The 25,571-nt window shown below is 41.9% G+C and overlaps 1 protein-coding gene across 4 annotated transcripts; it reads right to left on the bottom strand.

Moving 5' to 3' along the window:
* Window positions 1-835: 835 nt before the first annotated feature.
* Window positions 836-25,460, bottom strand: akr1a1b (aldo-keto reductase family 1, member A1b (aldehyde reductase)). Of its 4 annotated transcripts, none has more exons than XM_080195415.1 (9): window positions 25,377-25,460; window positions 23,342-23,434; window positions 14,016-14,135; window positions 12,394-12,545; window positions 10,170-10,365; window positions 9,375-9,574; window positions 7,217-7,289; window positions 5,471-5,557; window positions 836-3,905 (listed from the first exon to the last, which is right to left on the bottom strand). In XM_080195415.1, exons 2-9 carry the CDS (start codon window positions 23,426-23,428, stop codon window positions 3,840-3,842), a joined length of 981 nt encoding a protein of 326 aa, XP_080051541.1. In that variant the 5' UTR covers window positions 23,429-23,434; window positions 25,377-25,460; the 3' UTR covers window positions 836-3,839. The 4 variants fall into 4 exon arrangements, with proteins under 4 accessions (XP_080051541.1, XP_080051538.1, XP_080051539.1 ...); XM_080195412.1 differs by having other exon boundaries at window positions 25,332-25,442; XM_080195413.1 differs by lacking the exon at window positions 25,377-25,460 and adding an exon at window positions 25,096-25,276.
* Window positions 25,461-25,571: the final 111 nt, after the last annotated feature.

The raw sequence follows: 25,571 nt of genomic DNA, 5'->3' as shown, positions 1-25,571 counted from the left end.
AGGGCTACAAAAAGCTGGAAGCAGGAAGGTGTGGAGAGGGGACTGGATGACATTAATTGCTCTCGCAGAGCCAACACAGACACAATGAGTCAAGACCTCCTTGTCCTCTAAGCAGACAATCCTATAATTCAACCTCAGTCAGGATTCTCCCCCCAAAATTCTAAGTGTCAAATGTGTGAAAACTGGAGTAAATCATGCCATTTCTTTCAGTTGTTTAAAAATTAATCTCCCACACTCTGTACACTGCAGAGTGCCTCAGCATGAATCACATGAAAAATGAGGGGGCAGGGTCAATTCACACAAAAAATAATAGGCGGAGCTTATTTCCGCAGGCGAGGCCAACAATCTAGCGCTGAGCAGGCCACTGGCCCTCCCAGCATCCCCAGGCCCAGTCCCCCCACCCTCATCACTGGCCTCCCTCCCTCTGTCACTCAACCCAAATGCAGAAAAGGTAGCTGGACCCCTACAGATATCACTGTCTTATCAGTATAAGCTAGGGAATTTGCAATAAACTTGTCGGTGCTGAAATACTTATATAGGTTCAAATTAGAGCAAACCTTAAGATTGATAGTGAATCTGAGTAAGTGCCACCCATAAAGCATTAAATGGTATAATAATTTCATAATGATTTGAACTAAACACCTGGAAAATCAGCATCTTACACTTCTGGACAGGCACTGAATCTGTTGCTTGAAGATAAATAAATACAGAAATACACTTTCGTATTTTTATTGATATTCATTTGAGTTTTGGCATTAAATATTTTTATATTCAAAGCTGAAGAGTCAGATGCATTGGTGAGGTAGATATAAGTACATGGCACAAAGCAGGACACCAGTAATTAATAAACTTTTAATGTTTGACAAGAAATAAAGTGTTCACTACTTCAGAAAGTAGTGAAAAATATCCATGGAATCATTCCTTGATAGAATTCCAAGGATACAGCAGATCATTTGGAGAAAATAAACATTATATCAACATTTATGTTTCACAGTCCGGCTTTTAATGCTTATCCATCCCGTATGTGGTAATCTCTGCTGTTTTCTGTCCTTCATTTGTGTTGATTTGTGAAGAAGATTGAATGTTTAATTCATAAATGGAGAGATAAGTTTAAGTCACAAGTAGTCTTAAGTGGAGTGTTAACCCAATGCATGTACATAGTATCTGGAACTGGTCATGGATCAGCCATGATCTAACTAAATGAGGTGTGGGTTAGGTTGATTGGCTATGTTAAATTGCCCCTGAGCATCAGGGGATTAGCAGCGTAAATATCTGGGGTTACAGGAGTAGGGACTGTATGATTGTTGTTGAAGCAGGCTTGATGGACCAAATGGCCTCCTCTGTGCTGCAAGGATTTTATGATTTCTCTGAACAGGCTCAAGAAGCTAAATGACCTACTCCCATGTCTATATTTGCTATCTCAAATGGAAATGCAATTTAGTAGCAGAAAATCAAGAGGAAAGAGGTAGGGAGAAAATTAATCATCATCACTAGAAAAACTAATGGAACTAAAGTAGACTTGATGACTTTCAAAGCTGCAGAGACAGTGGATGCATTGGCTCTATTCTTCCCAAGTTCCCTAGATTCTGAAAAAGTCACAGCAGAGCGGAAAACTATAACTGTAAAACCAATACTAAAGAAAGGAGAAAGCAGGAAGCTACAGGCCAGTTAACAGAACGTCAGTGATTTGGAAAATGCTAAAATCCATTATTGAAGAGGTAGAACATTTTGAAAAACAAAAATGAGGCAGAGTAAACATGGGTTAAATGAAAAAAGAGAAAGGATGTTTGACAAATTTATTAGAATTGAGAGAATGCAACAAGCAGGCTGGATACATGGAAACCAATAGGTGCAGTGTACTTGGATCTCCAAAAGCCATTTGAGAATGTGCCGTATAAAAGATAACCACACAAGAACTGTGTTGGGGTAGTTTGCAGGGATAGAAAATTGGCTAATCAACAGGAGTCAAGATAAATGTGTCATTTTCCAGTTGTAACAAAATTAGTAGAATGTCACAGGAACTTGAACTATTTACAACCTATATTACTGCCTTGGAGAGAGTGTACTAGGAATGAAAAGTTGAAAAGGATACAAAGAGTCTATAGCTAGGTTAAGTGAACAAAATAATTGGCAGATGAAGTGTCAGATGTGAAAATGTAAAAAAAACATTTAAATAGAACAGTGGTAGAGGGATCTGTGTGTCCTCGTTCACGAATCAAAGTTAGCATGCCTGTACATCAAATGATTAGGCAAATGGAATGGAAGCCTTTATTACAATAGAAATGATGTACAAGTCTCACTACAACTGTCACATTGGCAAGACTGCATGCCATGTTGGTCTCCTTATTTCAAGAGGAATATACTTTCATTGGAGGCAGTTAAGGCGGCTCACTAGGTTAATCCCAGCATTGAAACAGCTGTCTTGTTTGGAAAGGTTGGGCAAGTTGGACTTAGACCAATTCAGATTAAGAATAATGACTGGTAACCTTACTGAAAACTTAAGATTCCAAAGGGTTAGACAAAGTAGATTCTGAGTGTTTCTCCTCATTGAGAAATCTAGGACTAGGGGAAAAGTTTTAAAATAAGATGTTTCCCATTTCAAGCCGTGATGAGGAAGAATATCTTCTCTGTGGCAATTGTTAATTTTAGGAATTCTCTATTCCAGTAAGCATTGAATACTGGGCCATTGAATATATTCAAGATCAAGTAAGACAAATTTTGATTGGCAAGGAAGTCCAGGATTATGGATACAGGAGTCGAGTCCTCAATCAAATCAGCCAAGATCTTATTGAATGGCAGCGCAGGCACAAGGAGCAAAATGATCTACACTGGCTCTGATTTATATTCTTATGGTTAAGTCACTAATTAAATAGTAACGAAATTGGAATAAAAAGCACCTTATACATGAGTCCAGCTTGGTCGGAAAAAGTAAATGAACCTTTCACTAAATCAGAATTGATTCAATCCTTTATGAAGCTCATGGAGTGGAAGGTGATGCATCTTGGTGATTAAAATAATTTTGCATGTTCAAAGTAAATTCATCCTCCACAAAAAGGATGCAACACTTCCAAACAGCACTCGGATAGATAAATTATTACAAAAAACAATTTCTCCAACCCCAATCACAACATTGAATAAATTGGGGGATTAATAGATTGAGATTGCTTACTATGGCAAAACTTTCATTCACCTACTTAGCCCACTAAAAACAACAGTTCGTAACACTCTCATTAGATACACTCTAAAAACATGCTGATTAGAACATAAGAACATAAGAAATAGGAGCAAGAGTAGGCCATCTGGCCCTTCGAGCCTGCCCCGCCATTCAATAAGATCACAGATTAGGTTGATTGGACAATGATAAATCACCCCTTGGTGTCAGGGGATTAGCAGTGTAAATGTGCAGAGTTATGGGGATAAGGTTTGGATGGGATTATTGTTGGTGCAGGTTCAATGGGCTAAGTGGCTTCCTCCTGCACTGTAGAGACTCTCTATACACCTGTTAGTAATTTCTGTTTGTGATGGAGGAGGGTGGGGGTGGGAGTAGCAGTAGAATGTCAAGCTATTTCTCTCTCAAAGTCAGTTTTTTTTTAAATAAAAGAGGGGAATGAGAAAAAGGAAAAAATCCAAATTAAAGTTTCCATTACTTTTCTCCAGTAATTTTACTTTCAAACATTTGAAGTTTCTACAGAATTAGTAAGTGTTGCGTGTCCGAAAAGCTACAAAACGTGACATTGATTCAGAAGATTCTTCAAGCATTCCTCATTAGCAATGGCTACAAGTTAAACTTTGCATAATGGCACAAATACAACGAGGCAGAAGCAGCTCATCCGTAGACATTAATACGGATCATTAAAAGGGTAATCGGGATGCTGTGCATCTCTGGGTACGAATTTACCATCAATCTGTGTTAACAAGAGGAAAAAGGATTAGTGCAAGAAATATTTTGACATTACCATGTACACCATCTACCTAATTGTTAACTGTTTATTTTTTTCTGCTGCATTTTGGTGATTAGCACAAGTTAAGCGACTCCTAACACACTGCCAATATTAAAATGCTTCAAACAATAGCTGAATTCTCCAAAAGCAGACTGTCATTTATAACTGATGATTGGAAAATTCCAAGCCAGCTCTGAGGAAATCCAAAGAGAAGGACACAGAAGTTAGAACAAAAATATACCCAAATAGATGCTGACTCTTCACAGCTTTTTAAGTCTAAATTCAGGTAGGGACAGAAACTGCACTCATGTACACAATTATATCATGCGAAAGTCTAGGAGGTGAAGAGCTTAAACATTTCCTTATTTTGTAGTAAAGATAAGAAATAGGAGCAGGAGTAGGCCATCTGGCCCTTCGAGCCTGCCCCGCCATTCAATAAGATCATGGCTGATCTGTCGTGGCTCAGTTCCACTTTCCCGCCCTCTCCCCATAACCCTTAATCCCCTCTCTTATCAAAAACCCATCAACCCGCTTCTTAAAAATATTTAGCGAGGCAGCCTCCACCACTTCAACGGGCAGAGAATTCCAGAGATTCACCACCCTTTGAGTGAAGAAGTTCCTCCTCAACTCCGTTCTAAACCGCGCCCCCTTTATCTTGAGGCTGTGCCCCCTAGTCCTACTGTCTTTTTTGAGCGGGAAGAGTCTCTCCACCTCTATCCTATCCATCCCATTCATCATCTTATACGTCTCAATGAGATCTCCCCTCATTCTTCTAAACTCTAACGAGTACAAGCCTAGTTTATTCAGCCTCTCCTCATAGCTCAACCCCTTCAACTCCGGTATCAGCCTAGTAAACCTCCTCTGCACTCCCTCCAAGGCCAAAATATCCTTGCGCAGGTGCGGCGCCCAAAACTGCACACAGTACTCCAGCTGCGGCCTCACCAATGCCCTATACAGCTGCAGCAAGACCTCCCTACTTTTATATTCAATCCCCCTCGCTATGAAGGCCAGCATCCCATTCGCCTTCCTGACCACCTGCTGCACCTGCAGGCTGGGTTTTTGCGACTCATGCACAAGGACCCCGAGGTCCCTCTGCACCGTCGCCTGCTGCAGTTTTTCGCCACGTAAGTAATAGTCCTTCCTACCATAGCGGACCACCTCACACTTGCCAACATTAAATTCCAATTGCCATTTCCTGGCCCATTCGCCCAGCCTATCCAGATCCTTCTGCAGACTCTCCACACCCTCCGCACAATTTGCCTTTCCCCCAATCTTGGTGTCATCAGCAAATTTCGACACCCTACAAAAGATGGAGCCATTTATTCTGGTCACAGATTTGGAAAGGACAACAGCTCTATCTAGCATTTGACTGTGAATTAATGATTGCAATCTCATCAACTTTGAAATTCGACTGTCTTCATCTGTACAGCTTGTAGGTTATATTTGGCAGACAGATTCATACGATGAGTCAGAACAGCTGGAATGGACAGAGATTGTGTTTAGGGGGCATGGGGACCATGCAAACTTACTTTAATTTTTGGAACAATGTAACGCCAGTTTCTGTTGAGAGCTCCAATTATTTTCATTTCATCTTCAGTCAGGGTGAAATCAAATATCTAGAAGAGAATAACAATTGCAGCATTCTGAGGATTTTCCAGCGTTGCATATGTGGCAGCTTTACTTGTGCATGAAATGACTCAAAAGTAGTAAACTATTGTTAAATGCAGTAGCACCTGCACATTTTGAAGGGATTGGATGGGGTGGTGAAAAAATATGACCAATTCCTTCCCAACTTGGTTGTTTCCACACTTCATTCAAAAGTGACTTTGGCAGAGAACAAGCAAAAGTTGATAGAAACTTCTTTCAGGAAGAGTTGCACCTGAGTGGATCTGGATGTTGTAGTTTTTGTCTGAAGCCTTTAGGAGAAAACCTTTTATCTTTTACAAAGACCATTGGAAGTTTATAAAATAAAGACAGATAAATATTTGACAGATTGAGGAATACAGGGCTATGAAGAAATGGGACACAGGCTCGCATAGATCAGCCATGTTTGTATTGAATGGCAGGGTGGGTCCGATGGGCCTACACTTGCTTCTATGTCTTGTGTTTTGTGTATTATTTGACAATTGGAGGGAGATTAGAAGGAAAGATACAGCAACTGCAAGGAGAGACACGGACAGCACAGAATGCAAATTCAAAAGGAAAATGTAAATGCAATTGGCTAAATGTTGTTGGTAATTAATTTTTATTTTTAATGTCAAGTCTTGATATACAATGAGTTTGTGGGAAGAATTTAAGGCAATGTTTTCCTTACTTTATAACAAGAGGACTCAAAGATATGACGGAGTGCCATATGTAGGGAGAACCGAAGGCTGAAGTCAGAACATTGGATCCCACTTAAAACAGGAGATGTAATTTTATGTTTAAGAGTGATTCAAATAAAGTCTACCATCGGAAAGATTATCCAATCAGGTTTGACAGCAAGATAGCTGGGAGGATGGGAAATCAACTCAATTTTACAAAGAAGCACACTAAGGTGTGATAAAGAATGTTATCATTTTGCATCCAGTTCTGGTGGCCAAAACAGATTTATTTAAATGCTTTTCACATTTGTCATTAACATTCGACATTTACACACTGGTGACAGTGCAGAGAAAAGCCATGAGACTCATCTGCAATGTTTTGGGTTGATGAAAATCCATGGAAAGTCAAAAAAAGGATACTATAATGGATGGAGTTATAGGACCTCTCCATATAGCCAAATTAATATGGGTGGAATGGTTTTCCCTATCACAACTGCATTTTCATAAGATCACATGAATCACAGCATACATTATGAACATGAGGTGAGAATCTTTATTTCTACATGTATCAAATCAGATTCCCTACAGTGCAGAAGGAGGCCATTTAGACCATCAAGTCTGCACTGACCACAATCCCATCCAGGTCTTATTCCTGTAATCCCACATATTCATCCTGCTAATCCTTGACACCAGGGTCAATTTAGCATGGCCAATTAACCTAACATGCACATCTGTGGGAAGAAACTGGAGCACCTGGGAGGACATCTACGCAGACACAGGGAGAACATGCAAACTCCACACAGACAGTGACCCATGCTGGGTATCAAACCTGGGTCCCTGATGCAGAAGTGCTAACTATTGTGCCATCTGTGTAAAATTAACTTAATGAACTTCCATCTCTGCTGCTGGCTTTACTAGTTTAGAGTTGCAGTAAAAGGAGCTACTTTTAACATGAAGTATCATCCAGGTTACCTGTAGATTTTGTGCAATTCGTCCTGCATTGACACTCTTGGGAATGGCTACCACCCCACGCTGTATCTGCCACCTGCAAAGAGAGGCATCTGGATTAAGTTACCTGGAAATCCCAGAGAAAAAGTTCCATTCATTAATTCCAATTCACTCGCCAATGGCAATGAGTGTTCACAGGGGTATTTCATTTCTACAGCTCAATGACTCAGAACTGAAGAGAATCATTGTCAGATTTGTGATGTATCCCAGGTGAGGCTGGATGCATGAACAGGATATCTACACAGAGGGATTTGGGGGAATCCAAGTACATAAAATCACAAAAAGCCACGATGCAAGTTCAGCAGGTAACTGGGAAGGCAAGTGGGATGCTGATCTTTACTTCAAAATGAAATGGAATATAAAAGTAGGGAAGACATGCTAAAACTATATAAGGCACCAGTTAGACCATATCTGGATTGCTGTGAATAGCTTTGGTGCCCTTATCTAAGAAGAGGTGTACTGGAATTGGAGGCAGTCCAGAGAAAGTTTTCTAGGTTGATCCCAATTATGAAGGGATTTTCTTATCACTTGGGCCTGTACTCACTGGAGTTTCGAAGAATGAGAGGCAACCTTTTGAGACATATAGGATTCTCAGGAGGTGACAGGGTAGATGCTGAGAGGTTGTTTCCCCTTGCAGGAGAGTTTAAGACCAGAGGGGATAACCTCAGAGTAAGGAGTCATCCATTTAAGACAGAGGAGGAGGAATTTCTTCTGTGACAAGGAATTCCACAGATTCGCTACCGTCAGTACGATAGAATCTGGTTTGAGTATATTCAAGGCTGAGACAGACAGATTTTTAATCAGAAAGGCTATGGGGATAAGGCAAGAAAGTGGAGTTGAGATTTATCACATCAAATCAGTCATGATCTTATTGAATGGAAGAGTGTACTCAATGGGCCAGAAGGCCGCCTTCTGCTCTTATGTTTTATGGTCTTATGGACAAGGAGCCCCAGCAAAAACTAAAGTCAATGAGAATCACAGGAATCTTCTTTGCTGTTTGGAGTCATATCAAGCATAAAGGAAGATGGCTGTAGTGATTAGAGGTTAATCATTTCAGTTCCAGGACATCACTGCAAGAGTTACTTGAGTTAGTGTCCTAGACCCAATCATCTTCATGTGCTACATCAAAGACCTTCCTTCCCTCAAAGTCAGCAGTGGGAATGAGTGCTGATGACTGCAATTGCAACTCTCAAATACCAAAGCAATCCATGTCCAAACGTAGCAAGACCTGGACAATATTCAACTAGCAAGTGGCAGGTAACATTTGTGCCACACAAGTGTCAGGCAATGATCATCTCCAACAAGAGAGAATCTAAACATTTACCCATGACATTTCCACACTGAATCCCTCACTATCAAAACCCTGGGGGTTACCATTGATCAGAAGCTGAATTGGACTAGCTGTATAATTTTGTAGCTACAAGAGCAGATCAGAAGCCAGGAATCCTATAGCGAATATCTCATTGTCTGACTCCTCAAAGCCTGTCCACTATCTACAAGGCACAAATGAAAAGTCTGATGGAATACTCTCCCCTTGGCTGGGGAAGTGCAGCTTCAACAACACTCCAGGAGCTTGATGCCATCCAGGACAAAGAAGCCTATCGATTGGCATCTCATCCACTAACAAACAAACATTTACTCTCCCCATCAATGGCAGTCTGTAGCATCTACAGGACGTACTGCAGGAATTCACCAAAGCTCCTTAGTACATCCAGCTGAATCAATTTTGTGACACTAACTGTGCTTTGAAGCCCAAGCTTATTAGTTCCATTATGTTATTGTTCCAACTGGTGTTCTGCCCACCAACTCCACTTTTTGTCCTATTATTCCTTCTCACATTACAATTTCTTAACCCATTACTTCGTGTCACATGCCCCAACTTCCGTCTGTCCACCACTGTAACAGTGTGTGTTGTCAACTCCGACCTGTTGTAATATCCACTCATTTGTACGTCTATCAGTCCTTTTCATCCTGAGCGTCCTTCAAAACACCAATGTTCAAAAGATCTGATCTTTTTCAGTGGCTTAACCATAAGTGATACTCGGAAAGACCATGTTTTAAGAAGCTTAAGCTTATTAACTTTCCTGATCCAAATACTAAGTAGTGCAGTCATTTTCTGTACCTGAGCATAACTTGAGCAGGTGATTTCCCATGTTTATCAGCTAGAGTTTTGATATTTGCATCTTCAAGTAGGAATGGTTCATCTGGGTCTTTCCAAAACCGATCAGGGGAACCAAGAGGACTGTATGCAGTCACCACCAATCCATGCTTCTGGCAATATGCAATCAACTCATTCTGGGCAAGATATGGATGACATTCAACCTAAGGATGTACAGACAAACGTATTGAGTTATGCAACATAATCAAGACTTATGCCTTGTTGCTAGATCTAAAAAAAAACTTGGATTAAGCAGAGTGACTTGTAGGAAGCCTTTAGCATCAGAAATAATTTCCAGAAAAAAATCTTATTCGCTTCAAACAATGTCAAATTACCCAGATTAGTTGGTTTCTATAGTAATTATAAGCACCTTGGAAGAGAAAGAAATAAAATGATTACATGTGCAAGTACAGATGACCAATAAATGATTTGCATTTAGTCCCAGTTACTGCACTTAAGTAATTTGTGAATGTTGAGAAATATCAATGTTACATTGCACTATAATCAAGATATGGCTCCAAGTCCAGAAAATATTTTAGAGGACAGTTTAAAATGCCTAGTTTTTGAAAGACAAAAAGATTATATACAAAAGGCAAAATACTAAGGATGCTGTATGCACGAAATAAAAAAAAGGTTACTGAACTGAAATGTTCACAGATGTTACGCAACTTGGAGTAATTTGCAACATTTTTGTGTTTATTACATGGAAATTATTCACTTAATTATATTACAATAAAAATATTCCAAAAATCTCCTTACTTGTAACACTGCAGGTTTGACAGTAGCCATAGAAATTACATCATCTATCTGTCGACTGTTGAAATTTGAGAGTCCAATGGCTTTCACCAAGCCCTTTTTTACTAGCTGCTCCATAACTTTCCAAGTTTCTTTATAATCAACATAATCATACCGTAGTGTCTCGTCAGGGTTTTTTGGAAAAGGCTCATCACCTCGCCTGTAAACAGCAAAATATTTAAAAAGAACAAATCTGTAGGACATGCAAGATACACAAACCACTGCTTAGAAGTGTTGAGACTTTTGACGATCAGGATTACCATGTGAATTGATCACAAATCCCCATTTATGTGCTTTCAGTGATGCAGAAGCAACTTTATAATTAGCACCCATACAAGATCTAGGTTTCCATCAGGTCAGTGAGCCCTTCATCAATCTGTATTTTTTACTTCAAGAGCTAAAAGTGCTATAATTTCAACTCAAGTAAATATCTACTCCCACAACAAACTTGGATAAAGAACAGAAAATGCTGGCAGTGTTAATGATCAATAGTGTTCATGATGAGAGACAGAGAGTGAGCACGGGAGTTAATGTTTCAGCTCAATGACTGATCGTTGGAACCGGAAAAAGTTACATTTAAAACAGGTTTTTGGCAGGGAATAGAATGGAGATGGCGGAGGGGAAGGAGACAAAAGGAATGGTGCAAGAATAAAGAAACAAACGTATTCAGAAGAGGTGCAAATTGCAATGGCAGAATCATTACCAACAGATGCTGTACAAAAATGCTGGAAAAAGTCAGCAGGTTTGGCACCATCTGTGCAGAGAGAAAGAGCCCCTTCTTCAGAAAACTCTCTCTCCACAGCTGCTGGCAGATCTTCTGATTTTTTTTCTAGCATTTGTTTTTATTTCAGATTTCCAGTATACACAGCATTTTGCTTTTATTTTGTGAGCAACGGTTATGAGGTCATGATCTGAAATCACTGAATATAGTGTTGAGTGCAGAAGTCTATGAAGTGCCATGTTGAAATATGACGTTCTGTTCCTGGAGCTTCATTAGAACATTGCAGGGAGCAAAGGAGAGCGTTCAGAGTAGAATAGAGCATTTAAATGAAAAATGACTGGAAGTTCAGTGTCAGGCTTGCAGACTCAGTGGTGACTCATCCCACTTGAGATTGGTTCCCCCTCTGTACTGAAGACCATGTTGAGAGCAGCGAATACAGTATATTAAATTGAAAGTAAAAGTAAATTGCTGTTTCACCTGGAAACAGTGTTTAGAACCCTGGACAATGAGAAGGAAAGTAACAAAGGGCAGGTGTTATGTATCCAGCACTTGCACTCAAAAGCACCACAGGAAGGACAGGTTGTTGGAGATGAATGTAGCATGAATCAGTGTTACAATTTTACATGGAAACCTAGAAACTAGAAGCAGGAGTGGACCAACTGGCCCTTTGAGCCTGCTCTGCCATTCATTTTGATCATGGCTGATCATTGAATTCAATATCCTGATCCCTTGTCCTTCCATATCCCTTTAGCCCCAAGAGCTATATCTAATTTATTCTTGAAATCACACAGTGTTTGGCTTCAACCAGATTCGGTGGTAGTGAATTCCCCATATTCACCACCAGCTGGGTGAAGAAATTTCCCCTCACCTCAGCTCTAAAAGGTTTGCCCCTTCCCTTCAAACCATGACCCTTCATTCTGGACTCCCCCCAACCATTGGGAATATTCTTTCTGAATCTACCCTTTCTAACCCTGTTAGAATTTTATAAGTCTCTATGAGATCCCCTCTCACTCTTCTAAACTCCAGTGAATATAATTCTAATTGACTTGATCTATTGGATTGTTAAAAGGGAGAGACTGGTCAGTAGAGGTGTCACTCAGGAGACAGTGGAAATGGCAGAGGATGGGTTGTTGAAGGTGGAAGGCAAGGCAAAAATACAGGAAATGACAAACATAATCGAGGGCCCTAGTAATTACAGTGGAGGGGAAACAGTTGAGAAAATAAACATATTGGAAGGGTTATCCATCTGAAACAAACTCTGTTTCTCTCCTGACTTGGTCAGTATTTCCAGCATTTTCTGCTTAATGACACTTTGGAAGCATTGATTTGGAAAATAACTGTCAGAACAGACCAGATCAGACCAAGAGGAAACTGGGAGAACGGAAGAGATTTCTTATAGGAAAAGAGGCTAAGAGAAAGGATAATAATGGTAAACTGTGTGCTTAGTAGATATTAACCATGCCTTACTCAAAAGCGTAAGGCCAGTGAATCAGGTACAAATCCAGGTAAGTGAGCTTCAGGTCTTCCAGTGATTTGTGACAGGAAGCTTCCACATCCTCAGGATGATGCTTAGTGTTCCACAACTTGGAAGTCACAAAAAGGTCTTCACGCCTTACTATCTACAAAATAAAAAGTGTATATATAAAAATTACATTCCTTTACATATCTAAGTACAATATACTTACATGGTACGGTAGTAGCATTTTGTACCATCTGCAAGATACACTGCAGGAACTCACCAAGGCCCCATAGGCAACACTTTCCAAACACGCAACCACTACCTTCTAGAAGGACAAGGGCAGCAGATACATGGGAACACCACCACCTACAAGCTCCCCTCCAAGCGACTCACCACTTAGAAATACACTGCTGTTACTTTACTGTCAAAGAATCAAAATCCTGGAACTCCCAAGGACAGCGCACCACCACCTTATGAAGGGCAATTAGGGATGGTCAATAAATGTTGGCCTAGCCGGTGACACCCAGATCCCATTCATGAATAAAAAGGTAGTTGATTTTCTCCAAATTTGATCAGCAACCATTTAAAAATTCATTAGTAAAATAATGTAACCAGGAAACACAGATACAATCTCAATCCAGACAGGCATTTGAATTGCAAGCCCCTCGAAGCAATCTTCACCAACTTACTTGTATAATTTCAAGAGTATCCAGATTGGGCTGCAAGTATATTTGTTGCTCCAGCATAAAAACAACTTGAACCATCACAAATTGGCCTGCAGGACCTAACAAATTTTAAAATAAACTTCATGCTGAAATGAACTGAAATTTCTAACTTTGTTTTATTTATAAACTTACAAAATGCAAGAACATACTGTGTTTATGTTTATAAAGTTTAATACATGTCACAAAGAAGTTGGCACACCAGTCAGGCATAATTAATTACAGAAAGCATCTGGGTACTGGCTGATTTAAAAATAAATTGCTGCCAAATACCTTTAGAGAAGCTGTGGCGCTATAGGGACAATGTACTTGAAACATACAGGAGGAAAACAAAAATGCTGCACATCAGTCAGATCTCAACTGAGACTTTGCTGTGAACGATTCTGACTCACTTTTTGTTCAGTGTCTGAAGCTGTTCAACCCTTCAATTGAATAAAATTAATGAAGCTTACAAGGAAGTCTGAGGATACAAGGAAGCTTAAGTTTGTAGGCAATATATAGATTGTTAAAATGTGGATCTGCAGTTCACAATAGAAATACAATTCCATAAATGATCATGACTATAAATCCGATCAGTGTAACTTAACTGTAAATCAGTAATGCACTGCAAGTTTCTAACTTAATTCTAAGTAATTAAACTCAGACTGAATTAAACAATGCTACATTTTTTAATGTTAAGGTTTTTGAAAGGTACATGTTTAAACTGGATGAGAATGACTAATAATTGTTACTTTATTATATAACCTGAACAAGCCCTGGCCAGTTCACCTGCTGCGAAAGACAGGGAGCTAAACTCCAATAGCTTGTCCCAGCACCCCACTGGAGATCGCAACCCACAATTTAGGACACCCCCCCCCCAGCTATAAACAAATGCAGACTTAAAGTTTATTGCAATTTTTATATCATACCTTGTCATCACCAATGTACTCCTGAAAGGCCTCTCCAATGCTAGCTTCATTGTTATAGACTGCAGCACAGTCTATGTGACGATACCCAAATTTCAAAGCATTCCAGATAGCTGCTTTTACCTGCGCAAAAAGAGCAAGCATCATATATTGTCCAAAAGAGCATTTTATGCTTTCCAGCACAAAAAATTCTATTGAGGAAGAACGGCTGTGTGATAAACAGTTTAATCTCAATTGTGCCATTATTTGTAGTGAGAGGAGTGCAGGAGCAGGGAGATCTTGCTGAGGCCACACCTGGAGCAGTCTGGTCTCCTTATCTGAAGAAGGATGTTCTTGCTCTAGAAGGAGCGCAGAGAAGGTTCAACTTCAGAGAAATGACATGGTTAGCAGAGCATCTTTTCATCTCTGCACACCCACAACTCAGGCTGATAAGGTCAAGTGTACAGTTTTTTGTAACTGAAGTAACAGGTCAATGAAATACATTTGGGTAGACTTGACATTTCTATTAGAAATATCTAATGTCATGCACAAACATCATAAGAAGTTAGGGAGAAATAATATTACTCCTACAGCGGGAATACTGGCCTGAAATTTAGCATAGAAGGTATGTTTTTCAGAATAGATGGAGCCTTAATCTGAACGTAGCCGTGCTATAACTAATCTGTTTGGATATTTAACCCAATAGCAGCAAAGTAGAAAAATATTCTGCTCTCAATGCTAAGCACTCTTTTAAATGATGCATGTAATGCACTAAAATGGGAAAACCACCAAGTATGCATCAGTCTCTACTATACTCCTTCACCATTAAATGACGTTAATTCTTCACTAATTTAGCCAAGATAATAGACACTGGCTATTGACGTCACAAATAATTTGTCACTTTAAAGAGTTAACATTTTAAAATTAATAGTACCAACAGAATCTTTATCCCCTGGCATCACAAGGATTGCCAGGAGTGCATTACTGGAAGGACGTGGAGACTCTGGAGAGAGTGCAGAGGAGGTTTACCAGGATGTTGCCTGGTATGGAAGGACTGGGGTATGAGGAAAGATTGAATAAATTGGGGCTCTTTTCCCTTGAAAGACAGCGACTGAGGGGGGATCTAATAAAGGTATATAAGATTATGAAGGGTATAGAGTAAACAGAGGTAAGCTATTTCCTATGATAGAGACACACAGGACAAGGGGCCATGGGCTTAAGGTGAGGTATAACACAGATATAAGAACATAAGAAATAGGAGCAGGAGTAGGCCATCTAGCCCTTCGAGCCTGCCCCGCTGTTCAATAAGATCATGGCTGATCTGTCGTGGCTCAGTTCCACATTCCCGCCCTCTCCCCATAACCCTTAATCCCCTCTCTTATCAAAAGCCCATCAACCCGCGTCTTAAAAATATTTAGCGAGGCAGCCTCCACCACTTCAACGGGCAGAGAATTCCAGAGATTCACCACCCTTTGAGTGAAGAAGTTCCTCCTCAACTCCGTTCTAAACCGCCCCCCCCCCCCCTTTATCTTGAGGCTGTGCCCCCTAGTCCTACTGTCTTTTTTGAGCGGGAAGAGTCTCTCCACCTCTATCCTATCCATCCCATTCATCATCTTATATGTCTCAATGAGATCTCCCCTCATTCTTCTAAACTCCAACGAGTACAAGCCTAGTTTATTCAGCCTCTCCTCATAGCTCAACCCCCTCAACTCCGGTATCAGCCTAGTAAACCTCCTCTGCACTCCAAGGCCAAAATATCTTTGCGTAAGTATGGCGCCCAAAACTGCACACAGTACTCCAGCTGCGGCCTCACCAATGCCCTATACAGCTGCAGCAAGACCTCCCTACTTTTATATTCAATCCCCCTCGCTATGAAGGCCAGCATCCCATTAGCCTTCCTGACCACCTGCTGCACCTGCAAGCTGGGTTTTTGCGACTCATGCACAAGGACCCCGAGGTCCCTCTGCACCGTCGTCTGCTGCAGTTTTTCGCCACGTAAGTAATAGTCCTTCCTACCATTATTCCTACCAAAGTGGACCATCTCACACTTGCCAACATTAAATTCCATTTGCCATTTCCTGGCCCATTCGCCCAGCCTATCTAGATCCTTCTGTAGACTCTCCACACCCTCCGCACAATTTGCCGTTCCCCCAATCTTGGTGTCATCAGCAAATTTCGACACCCTACACTCGGTTCCCTCCTCCAGATCATCTATATAAATGCTAAATAGCTGAGGCCCCAGCACCGACCCCTGGGGCACTCCACTAGTCACCAACCGCCAATCCGAATAGCACCCATTGACCCCCACTCTCTGCCTTCTATTTGACAACCAATCCTCTATCCACGTTAACACCCTACCCCCAACTCCCTGTCCCCTGACCTTCTGCAATAACCTCTTGTGAGGTTCCTCGTCAAACGCCTTCTGAAAATCAAGACAGACCACATCCACCGGCTCTCCTCTATCCACCGCCCTAGACACATCCTCATAGAACTCCAGTAAATTTGTCAGACACGACTTCCCTTTAATGAAACCGTGCTGCGTCTGCTCTATCAAGCAATTCCCCTCAAGATGCCTCGCTATTTCCTCCTTGATGACGGATTCTAACATTTTACCTACAACAGACGTTAAACTAACCGGCCTATAATTCCCTGCCTTTTGCCTGGCACCCTTCTTAAACAACGGCGTAACATTAGCCGTTTTCCAATCTTCCGGCACTTCCCCAGAATCCAGCGACGTTTGGAAAATAACCACCAAGGCAGCCACTATGACCTCCACCATTTCTTTCAGAACCCTCGGATGCATTCCATCTGGTCCTGGGGACTTGTCCACAATCAGCCCCTCCAGTCTGTCGAGCACCGCCTCTCTAGTAACAGTAATGTCATTGAGACCCTCCAGTCATACCACCTTTCCATCTCTAACACCCAGCAAATTATTCACGTCCTCCTCCGTGAAGACTGAAACAAAAAAGTTATTCAAGACCTCAGCCGTATCCCCATCTCCTACCACTAAGTCCCCCTTCTCATCCTCTAAGGGTCCAACGTTCACCCTAGCCAGCCTCTTCCTATTTATAAAAACTCTTGCTATCCTTTTTTATATTAAGCCCTAGCCCAGCTTCATAGTTTCTCCTACCCTTCTTTATCAACTTGTCAATCTTTGTTGACATTTAAACCTCTCCCAATCCTCTTCTCGCCCACTACTCTTAGCTACTCTAAACGCCTCCACTTTTAACTTAACACTTTCCTTCACCTCCTTCGTTATCCATGGCTTATTACCTCTCCTCCGACGGTCCTTTTTGACCATCGGAATAAATTTCTGCTGAGCACCAAGAAAGATCTCCTTAAAGATCCTCCACTGCTCTTCAGCAGACCTACCTTCCAACGCGCTCCCCCAGTCCACATTCACCAATTCTTCTCTCATCCTACCGTACTCCCCTCCGTTCAAACAAAGGACGCGTGTCCGGGAACCCACTTTCTCCTCCTCCATCTGCACCAGAAACTCCACCATACAATGATCACTCTCCCCAAGAGGATCCTTCACCGTAAGGTCCCTAATTCTACCCGCCTCATTACATAACACTAGATCCAAGGTAGCTCGCTCCCTCGTCGGCTCCAACACACACTGTTCAAGGAAACTATCCCGGCAGCATTCCAAGAACTCCTCCTCGAGCCCACCGCGTCCAGCATGGGTCGACCAATCAATATGTAGATTGAAATCCCCCATAATTACGGCTGTCTCATTCCTGCACGCCGCACTTACTTGCGCGTTAACAGCCCGCCCCACCTCCAGATCATTATTCGGGGGCCTATAGACGACACCCACCAGTGTCTTCCTCCCTTTGCTGTTCCTAATCTCTACCCACAACGATTCCACGTTCTGCTCTTTGGTTCCTATATCATCCCTTGCTACCACCCTGATGCTATCCTTAATCAGCAGAGCTAGGCCCCCCCCCTTTTTCCTCCCGCCTATCCTTCCTAAACACTTGATACCCCTGGACATTCAGCTCCCAGTCCCTGTCACCTTGCAGCCATGTCTCTAATGGCCACCAGATCATATCCATTTGTACTGATCTGCGCCACCAGCTCATCCACTTTATTCTGACTGCTTCGTGCATTCAGATAAAGTGCCTTCATCCCAGCCTTCACCTGGACCCTATTTACCAGAACGCCACCAACCATACTCACGCCCCCCGACTCCCTTTATTATTGGGACATCCTCGGCCTCTACCCTTACCTGTACCCTCTCCTTAACTTTAGGCCTCGTAACGTCACCTACCCTCGCACCCTCCCCCCCCAATTAGTTTAAAGCCCTGTCTACAGTCCTCTTTACACGATTCGCCAGGACTCTGGTCCCAGCACGGTTCAGACCAACCCCATCCCACCTGAACAGGTCCCACCTACCCCAATACTGATGCCAATGCCCCATAAATGCAAACCCAATCCTCCCACACCAATCCCTGAGCCACCCATTCACTTCCTTAATCCTATCAACCCTACGCCCGTCTGCACTCGGTTCAGGCAGTAGCCCAGAGACAACCACCTTGTCGGTTCTACTTTTTAATTCCATTCCCAGCTTTTCATACTCCCTCCCCACATTCTCAGTTCGCATTTTGCCTACGTTGTTGGCACCCACATGTACCACAACGACCGGATTCTCACCCTCCCACTCCAGGTTCCTCTGCAGCCCAGATGCGACATCCCGGACCCGAGCACCATGCAGACAGCACACCCTTCTGTGCACTTTGTCATTGTGACAAAGGACAGTGTCAATACCCTTCACCCCACTATCCCCAATTACTACTACGTTCCTTTTCACCTTCTCTTTGCCTATGCGCTGCTGTATCACTGTACTGTGTGCAGTTTGCTCACCAACCTCGCCTCCCTCGTTCTTGTCCAGACTGGAAGCAAGAACCTCAAACCTGTTACACAGATTGAGAGGCTGAGGCCTCCGCTCCCCACCCCCCTTCCTCCTCTCCCCACCCCCCTTCCTCCTCTCAGCAGCCCCCTCTTGTTGCTGACCCTTAGAGTTAGCCAGTCCAGGGGGGATGGATGTCACTTGCACCCCATTGACAATGGCACCCTCTCTCCCCCTGATGAGCCTCAGTGTCTGTAGCTCAGAGGCCAGCTCATCTACCTTGAGCTGGAGCTCCTCCAGCAACCTGCACTTACTGCAGACACGGTCACTGGGAAGGACCCTGGGGTCCACCAGTGCCCACATCATACAGAAACAACACATCACATGCCCCTCCATTATTCACTGTAGTAGTATTGAAAATTTCCACACGAACTTACCTGGCCCTTTTTCTCCCCAGCCCTTTTGATCTTAAGCCCTAGTAGCTCACTCTGCTTCCCTCTCACTCCGCTGCCCGCTGTCTATATCAGGCCTCCTTTTAAACCTGGTGCTGATTTAAAGCCTGCTGCCCCACAACTTCCTTCTAACCACTCCCTCAGAATTCTTAAAGCGGTAGATACAAAAAGCCCGCAAAAATGCTTTTAAATGATTTAAACAGTTCTACAAGGTAAGTTCTTACTACAAAGTGCTTTAAACTTATTTAAACAGATTTTTAACAGGTAATTTCTTATCTGGCTCTCTGCTCCAGCAAAAAAAAAAGAAAGGACAAAGACTCAAAGCAAATCAACTTGTGAAAACACAATACATCACACGGCAGAAAAATACATTAAACAGTGATTTACTTCAGTTTCTGTCCTCTCAGCAGCCTCTCATTTGCCAAATATAGGCAAAGAAAAAGTCAGCTTGATATAATAAGATTATTTGTTGAAAGATTGATGCCAATGTGCATTTAAATGCAGCCAAACTGGTTGATCTACTGTGAAATGAATGTCACAGGAAGAATTAACAGACAATTCAATTGTCTTGGGAGATAAAAATCAATGACAGTGCCTTTTCAACCAAAATAAGTGGTCATTTTTTTTAACCAATTCTGATCCACAGTTTGACAAAAAGAGAAAGGCCTAAAGGTTTAACTTTTATGAAATTTTCTGTTTTAGCTTCTGAAAACGAGCTGAACTACTACACTTGGACACATTTTCATCATTTAAAATGCGAGACGTGGAATCGTGATATTGGAGGAATGGTAACACAGTTCCAAGTTAGTATGGTGTGTGGCTTGGAGGGGATCTTGCAGGTTGTGGTGTTCTACATTTACTGCACTTGTCTTCAAGATAGTAAACAGTTGCAGGTTTGGAAAAAGCTGTCAAAGGAGACTTGGTGAGTTGCAGTACTGCATCTCCTGGCTGGCATTCCCTATTGCTGTGGCACGCTGGTGATGAGAGGAGGAAATGTTCAAAGTGGTGGAGCGATCAAACAGACTGACTTGTCCTGGATGTCGCCAAGCTGGAGTGTTTCCGGAGCCCACCCACATAGGCAAATGAAGAGTATTCCATCTTTTCTTGATTTGTGCCTTTTAGCTGGTAGACAGACTCGGAGTCAAATGGCAAATTACTTTCCGCAGAATTCCTAGCCTCTGATCTGCTCCTGTAGCCAGTTTTTGTATGGCTGGTCCAGTTTTGCCTAACACTAGCCCCCAAAATGTAGAGATTCAGCAACACAGTTGAATATTGGAGGCAAATGGTTAGATTCTTTACTGGAGTTGGGCATTGCCTTGCATTTGTATGGTGATTGTTAGTTGCCACTTAGCAGTACAAGCTTAAATCTTTGTCAGGTCACGATGCACATTGACATGGACTGCTTCAGCACTGGAGCCGTCACAAATGGTACTGAACATTGTACAATCATCAGGGAACATTCCCAATTCTACCCTGAAGAGAAGGTAATTGAAGAAAGAGTTGGGTCTAGGCTACAACCCCCAGGAACTCTTGAAGTAATGTCCTGGGGCCGAAACGATTGGCATCTAAAAGTACAAACATTTTTCTTTGTACTAACATTTTCCTTTGTACTACCTGTGACGAACCAGGAGAGATCCTCAGCCACATCTGATTCTCACTGAATCCAATGCTGCTGAAGCTCCTTGATGTCGCACTGAAATCAAGTGCCACCTTCACTCTCACTTCACCACTCAAATTCAGCTCTTTTGTTCTTGTTTGGATCAAGGCTGTAGTGGGGCCTGGAGCGCTAAGTAGTCCTAATGGAATCCAAATTGAGTGCCAGTAAGTAGGTTATATTTTTCACTCTTTCATGGCAATTGGATGTCACTGGCTAGGCCAGCATTTATATTGGCCATCTGCAATTGCCCTTGACACCATCTTCTTGAACTGCTGCAGTCCTTTCACCCATAATGCTGTCACGAAGGAGTTCCAGGAATTTGATCCAGCAACAGTAAAGCAGCGTCAATATATTTCCAAGACAGGATGGTGCGTGGATTGGAGGGGAGCATACAGTGATGTTTTCATGCATCTGCTGCTTTTGTCCTTCTAGAAGGTGCTGTCGAAAGAGCCTTGGTGACTTGATGCAGTGCATCTTGTAGCTGGTATATACCACTGCCACTGAGCATCAGTGGAGGGAATAAGTGTTTAGATGTTGGATGCTGTGACAGTCAAACAGGCTGTTTTGCCCTGGATGGTGTCAAACTTCTGGACTGTTGTTGGAGCTGCACTTCAATATCAAGGGGATATTGTTGGACTCTCTCATTGTCGAAGATGGTCATTGCCTGGTACTTGTGTGGTATGAATATTACTTGGTACTTACAGTGACACCACTATCTCTCAACACCAGGGATGCAGGTTCAATTCCCAACTTGGGTATTGTCTGTGCAGAGTCTGCACACTCTCCCTGTGTCTGCGTGGGTTTCCTCCTACAGTCCAAAAGATGTGCAGGTTAGGTGCATTGGCCATGCTAAATTCTCCTTCAGTGTACCCAAACAGGCACCAGAGTGTGGGGATTAGGGGATTTTCACAGTATTTTCATGGCAGTGTTAATGTAAGCCTACGTGTGACACTAATAAATAAACTTTAAACATGTTAGCTTAAGCCTGGATGTTACCTTGCTACAAATGGGCAGCATCTGGGGATTTGTCAATGGTACTGAACATTGTGTAATCACCTGATGGAGGGAAGGTGAAACAGCTGAAGGTGGTTGGGTGTAGGACACAGATCTGACCCATTGGTTGTGTTCCAATGTTTGGCACGCATGTAGTCCTGTTTGTAGCTTCACTAAGTTGCCAACTCATTTTTTGGCATGTGCTATATTTTGATAATTAAAGAGAGAATTGCTTTCTAACAATACATTTTTAAATACATACAAGCTCTTCTGGCAGCTAAGCAAATTTACTGAGTGGATAGATGAGCTATAGTTTACAGTCGGGGAAGGTCCCCAGGTTCTAATACCAGTACGGATCATGCCATTAGAGACAACTAGGAAGACGCTTTGCTCGTCTTTTGAGCAGTATCAGCTTTGTTTTTCTAATAAATTGACTGCCCTGATTTGTGTGGCAGCAGACTTGTACATTATTTTCTCCTCCAACACCTTCGATGGATTTGATCTGTTAACATGGACAAAGATCATTCCAAAATGTGCCAGTCTGTGCCATAATTAATTAGAAATGCCAAGTAGCAATTAACTAGCACAAACCTGAACTTTGACTGCATTAATTTCATGAACTTTATGTGAATGGTAAAAAATGATATTCAGAAATCTGCATTGAGAACTCTGGGGGAAAACAGAATGCAAGTTGAAGGATTTGTTTTGAAAATGTTTACAAAACGACCAGCAGTTCAGATCAGACATTGTACAAGTCTTTGTTGTTCTACGTTTGATTTGATAAACATATTTAGTAAACCAACTTGGAGTCTATAAATAGCTCAAAGGTAGCATCGATATTTCTATCAAATAGCATTTGGAGTTAAGTACTGTGCAGAGGACACTGATGTAATTGCTGAGAATCTACACAGTACAAGATTACTGTAGGATAAAAATCAATAAATTGACAGTTTCTGGTCATCAGGAATGCAATGCCTGTTTAAGGGGAATGCAACAAGACAGGAAAGAAAGAGTAGACAAGATAGGAGAACGAGTGCGTCATTAAAATACCCTAAAATGGTTTCCATTCACCATACAGGTAGACTTGCTGGAAGTGTGCTTTTGTGGATCACAGGAGGGGATAGGACAAGTCTCAGCTGTTACACACTAATTCATAAGCTTGCCAATGTCTATCTTGAATGCTCATTATCAACTTGACTCAATGAGTGGATGCCCCTAGTCTCAGCACAGAGTCAATATCATTAGGAGAGAGGGAAGCAGGAAGGTGTTGGGGGGAGTAAATAACGTGCAAGTCTGCTGCCATACAAATCAGAGCAATCAATTTATTAGAAAAACAAAACATACTGTTTAAAAGGCAGGCCATTAACTTTTGTCAGTGTGAATGTGGTCACGTTACCTCATTAGGTGGATTCTTCCATGTTCCCAACCCAATGAGGGGCATCTTCTGTCCAGTATTGAGCACAACATAATCAGAAGTGGCCATTTTAACCTAAAGAAATAAAATAAACTTCTGTAAAAACACTCAAGATGTGACCATATCAAGACCATTTATTCAAGTCTTTGAACTTCATATTTCCTTGACAGATATCTAAACAAACCGACTTAACTAGCAGGTATGCATGCTCACATGTTGAGGAGCTGGACAGGAAACTCTGGCCCTGTTTGTTTGTATTTTGGGAGTCTCTACTTGAAAAAAAGCAGACTTAAACAATGAAATTCATCATCTCCAAATTGCCAATTTAGCCTTTAGCTGACCGAGAACAACAGTATTCGAGGACCAGAATCTCAAACCCAAGAGTGATGTCATGGTTTACTGGGCAGCAATGATGTCCAGGCTTTTATGTACGTGGAATGATTTGAATGATTGGCAGCAGTTATCTCTTAGGGTACCAACGTAATAAACTAACTCAAATTAACTAAAGGTCAAATTAAAAGGGGCAACTACCCCCTCAAAACAAAGGTGCTTTTTGTGGATCCTCCAAACTCAGTGGCAAGATAGGTTCAACGGCAGTGTCTTCTCTCAAGCTAACTTTTCCAGCTTGAAGGCACTGATCATTAAAAAAACTCCACAGGGTAGATCATGTCAGGTACACAAATGACATCAGACGCCCAAAATTCTCTGCAGATTTCAGTTGCAGCAGGAGATTCCCAGGAGGACATTGGAAACACTTGAACATCCCTGAAGAGGTCAGATGTACCTGCCAGTTCATAGGGAGACATGGCTTATGACCAACCTAAATGAAGGCAACTCATTCGGGAAGGCACTGACCACACTGAGATACACAAAATAGGCCTTAACATTTTCATAAGTAATTTTTTCCGTAATGGTGGACTTACTAGCTCATTATTAATAAACTGTTTGCTGTAGTTATCACATAACACCATTCTTTGGAAACATGAAAGGAAGAACAATCAAATATTTAGGTCCCTATTTAGCCATTTTAAAAAAAAAGCAATGTTGTTAACTTGATTGTAAAAGATATTTATCAAATTATACTAATGAGCTCAACAAAATGGTTGTGTTGAATAGAAACCAGATGGGGAAAGTGACAAAAATGCATGTTTGGGACTGCACTGCAGGAAAACATTGCATTATCAAAATTTAATCAAAAAGCTAGATGAACACAATACAACAATTTTCACTTAACGTAATACAGCTTAATTTTTGTCCGACTACAAAAGCGATACTCTTTGCAATATTGTGAGGTGGAGATGCCAGCATTGGACTGGAGTAGGCACAGTAAGTCTCACAACACCAGATTAAAGTCCAACAGGTGATTCCAAATAAACGTGTTGGACTTTAACCAGATGTTGAGACTTTTTACTTTGGAATATCATTCCAGATTAAAGTGTGTTGCATGCATGTAAATTGCCAGGGTTAATTTGAGACAATAAAAGATCATAAAAAGAACTCTTCACACCATCCAATTTCCACTGAAAACAGTGAGCGCCAAGAACTTACATAGAAGTTTATTTTAAAGCGAACACTATTAACATCAATAACGAAGCAGCACTGTGACGGGTAGTTTGAAGAAAATGCTCCTAACTGCGATGCAAATGCATTTGATCTGAATGAATCCCAAATTGTAAGATACATGTAGTCATCGAGACAAAGTGCCTTCTCCGCCTCCTCCCCCCCAAAAAAAATACCTGCTTATCAACGTTGGCCAAGCTGATGTTGTTTTCCCGTTCCAGCAATCTCACTGTAACTTTCACCAGGACCAACCTGCTGCTTCCAGCAGCTCAATAGACCAGTCACACGGCTAACGTGCTGTTTCCGGGAAGGTGCGTCACATGTCACCGAACATCAAGTGCCAGATAGAGATTTAAAAGTCAGTTTTTTTAATAATTTCAGAAGAGTTACTCTTTTTCAAAAAAAAATTCACCTGACGATAAATACCGCGAAGAGACACCAAATATCTCATGCCCACTCATTCCAGCCGAGTGCAGAGGGTGACGCATGCGCACAAGTCACCCGTTGAGCGAGGGCCGCCGTTGTCAACAGTAGAGCGGTACGCATGCGCATATCTGCGAAAGGCTCCGCACATCGCGCCTGCGCGAATCGAGGAAGGGGCTCTGCCTGTTGCGCGTGCGCGAATCGGGGATGTGTTCTGCCTGCTGCGCGT

The sequence above is a fragment of the Carcharhinus amblyrhynchos genome, chromosome 9 (assembly GCF_965287045.1).
Source record: "Carcharhinus amblyrhynchos chromosome 9, sCarAmb.v2.hapA, whole genome shotgun sequence".
Classification (NCBI taxonomy): Eukaryota; Metazoa; Chordata; class Chondrichthyes; order Carcharhiniformes; family Carcharhinidae; genus Carcharhinus; species Carcharhinus amblyrhynchos.
This window is presented reverse-complemented; position numbering and strand designations above follow the sequence as displayed.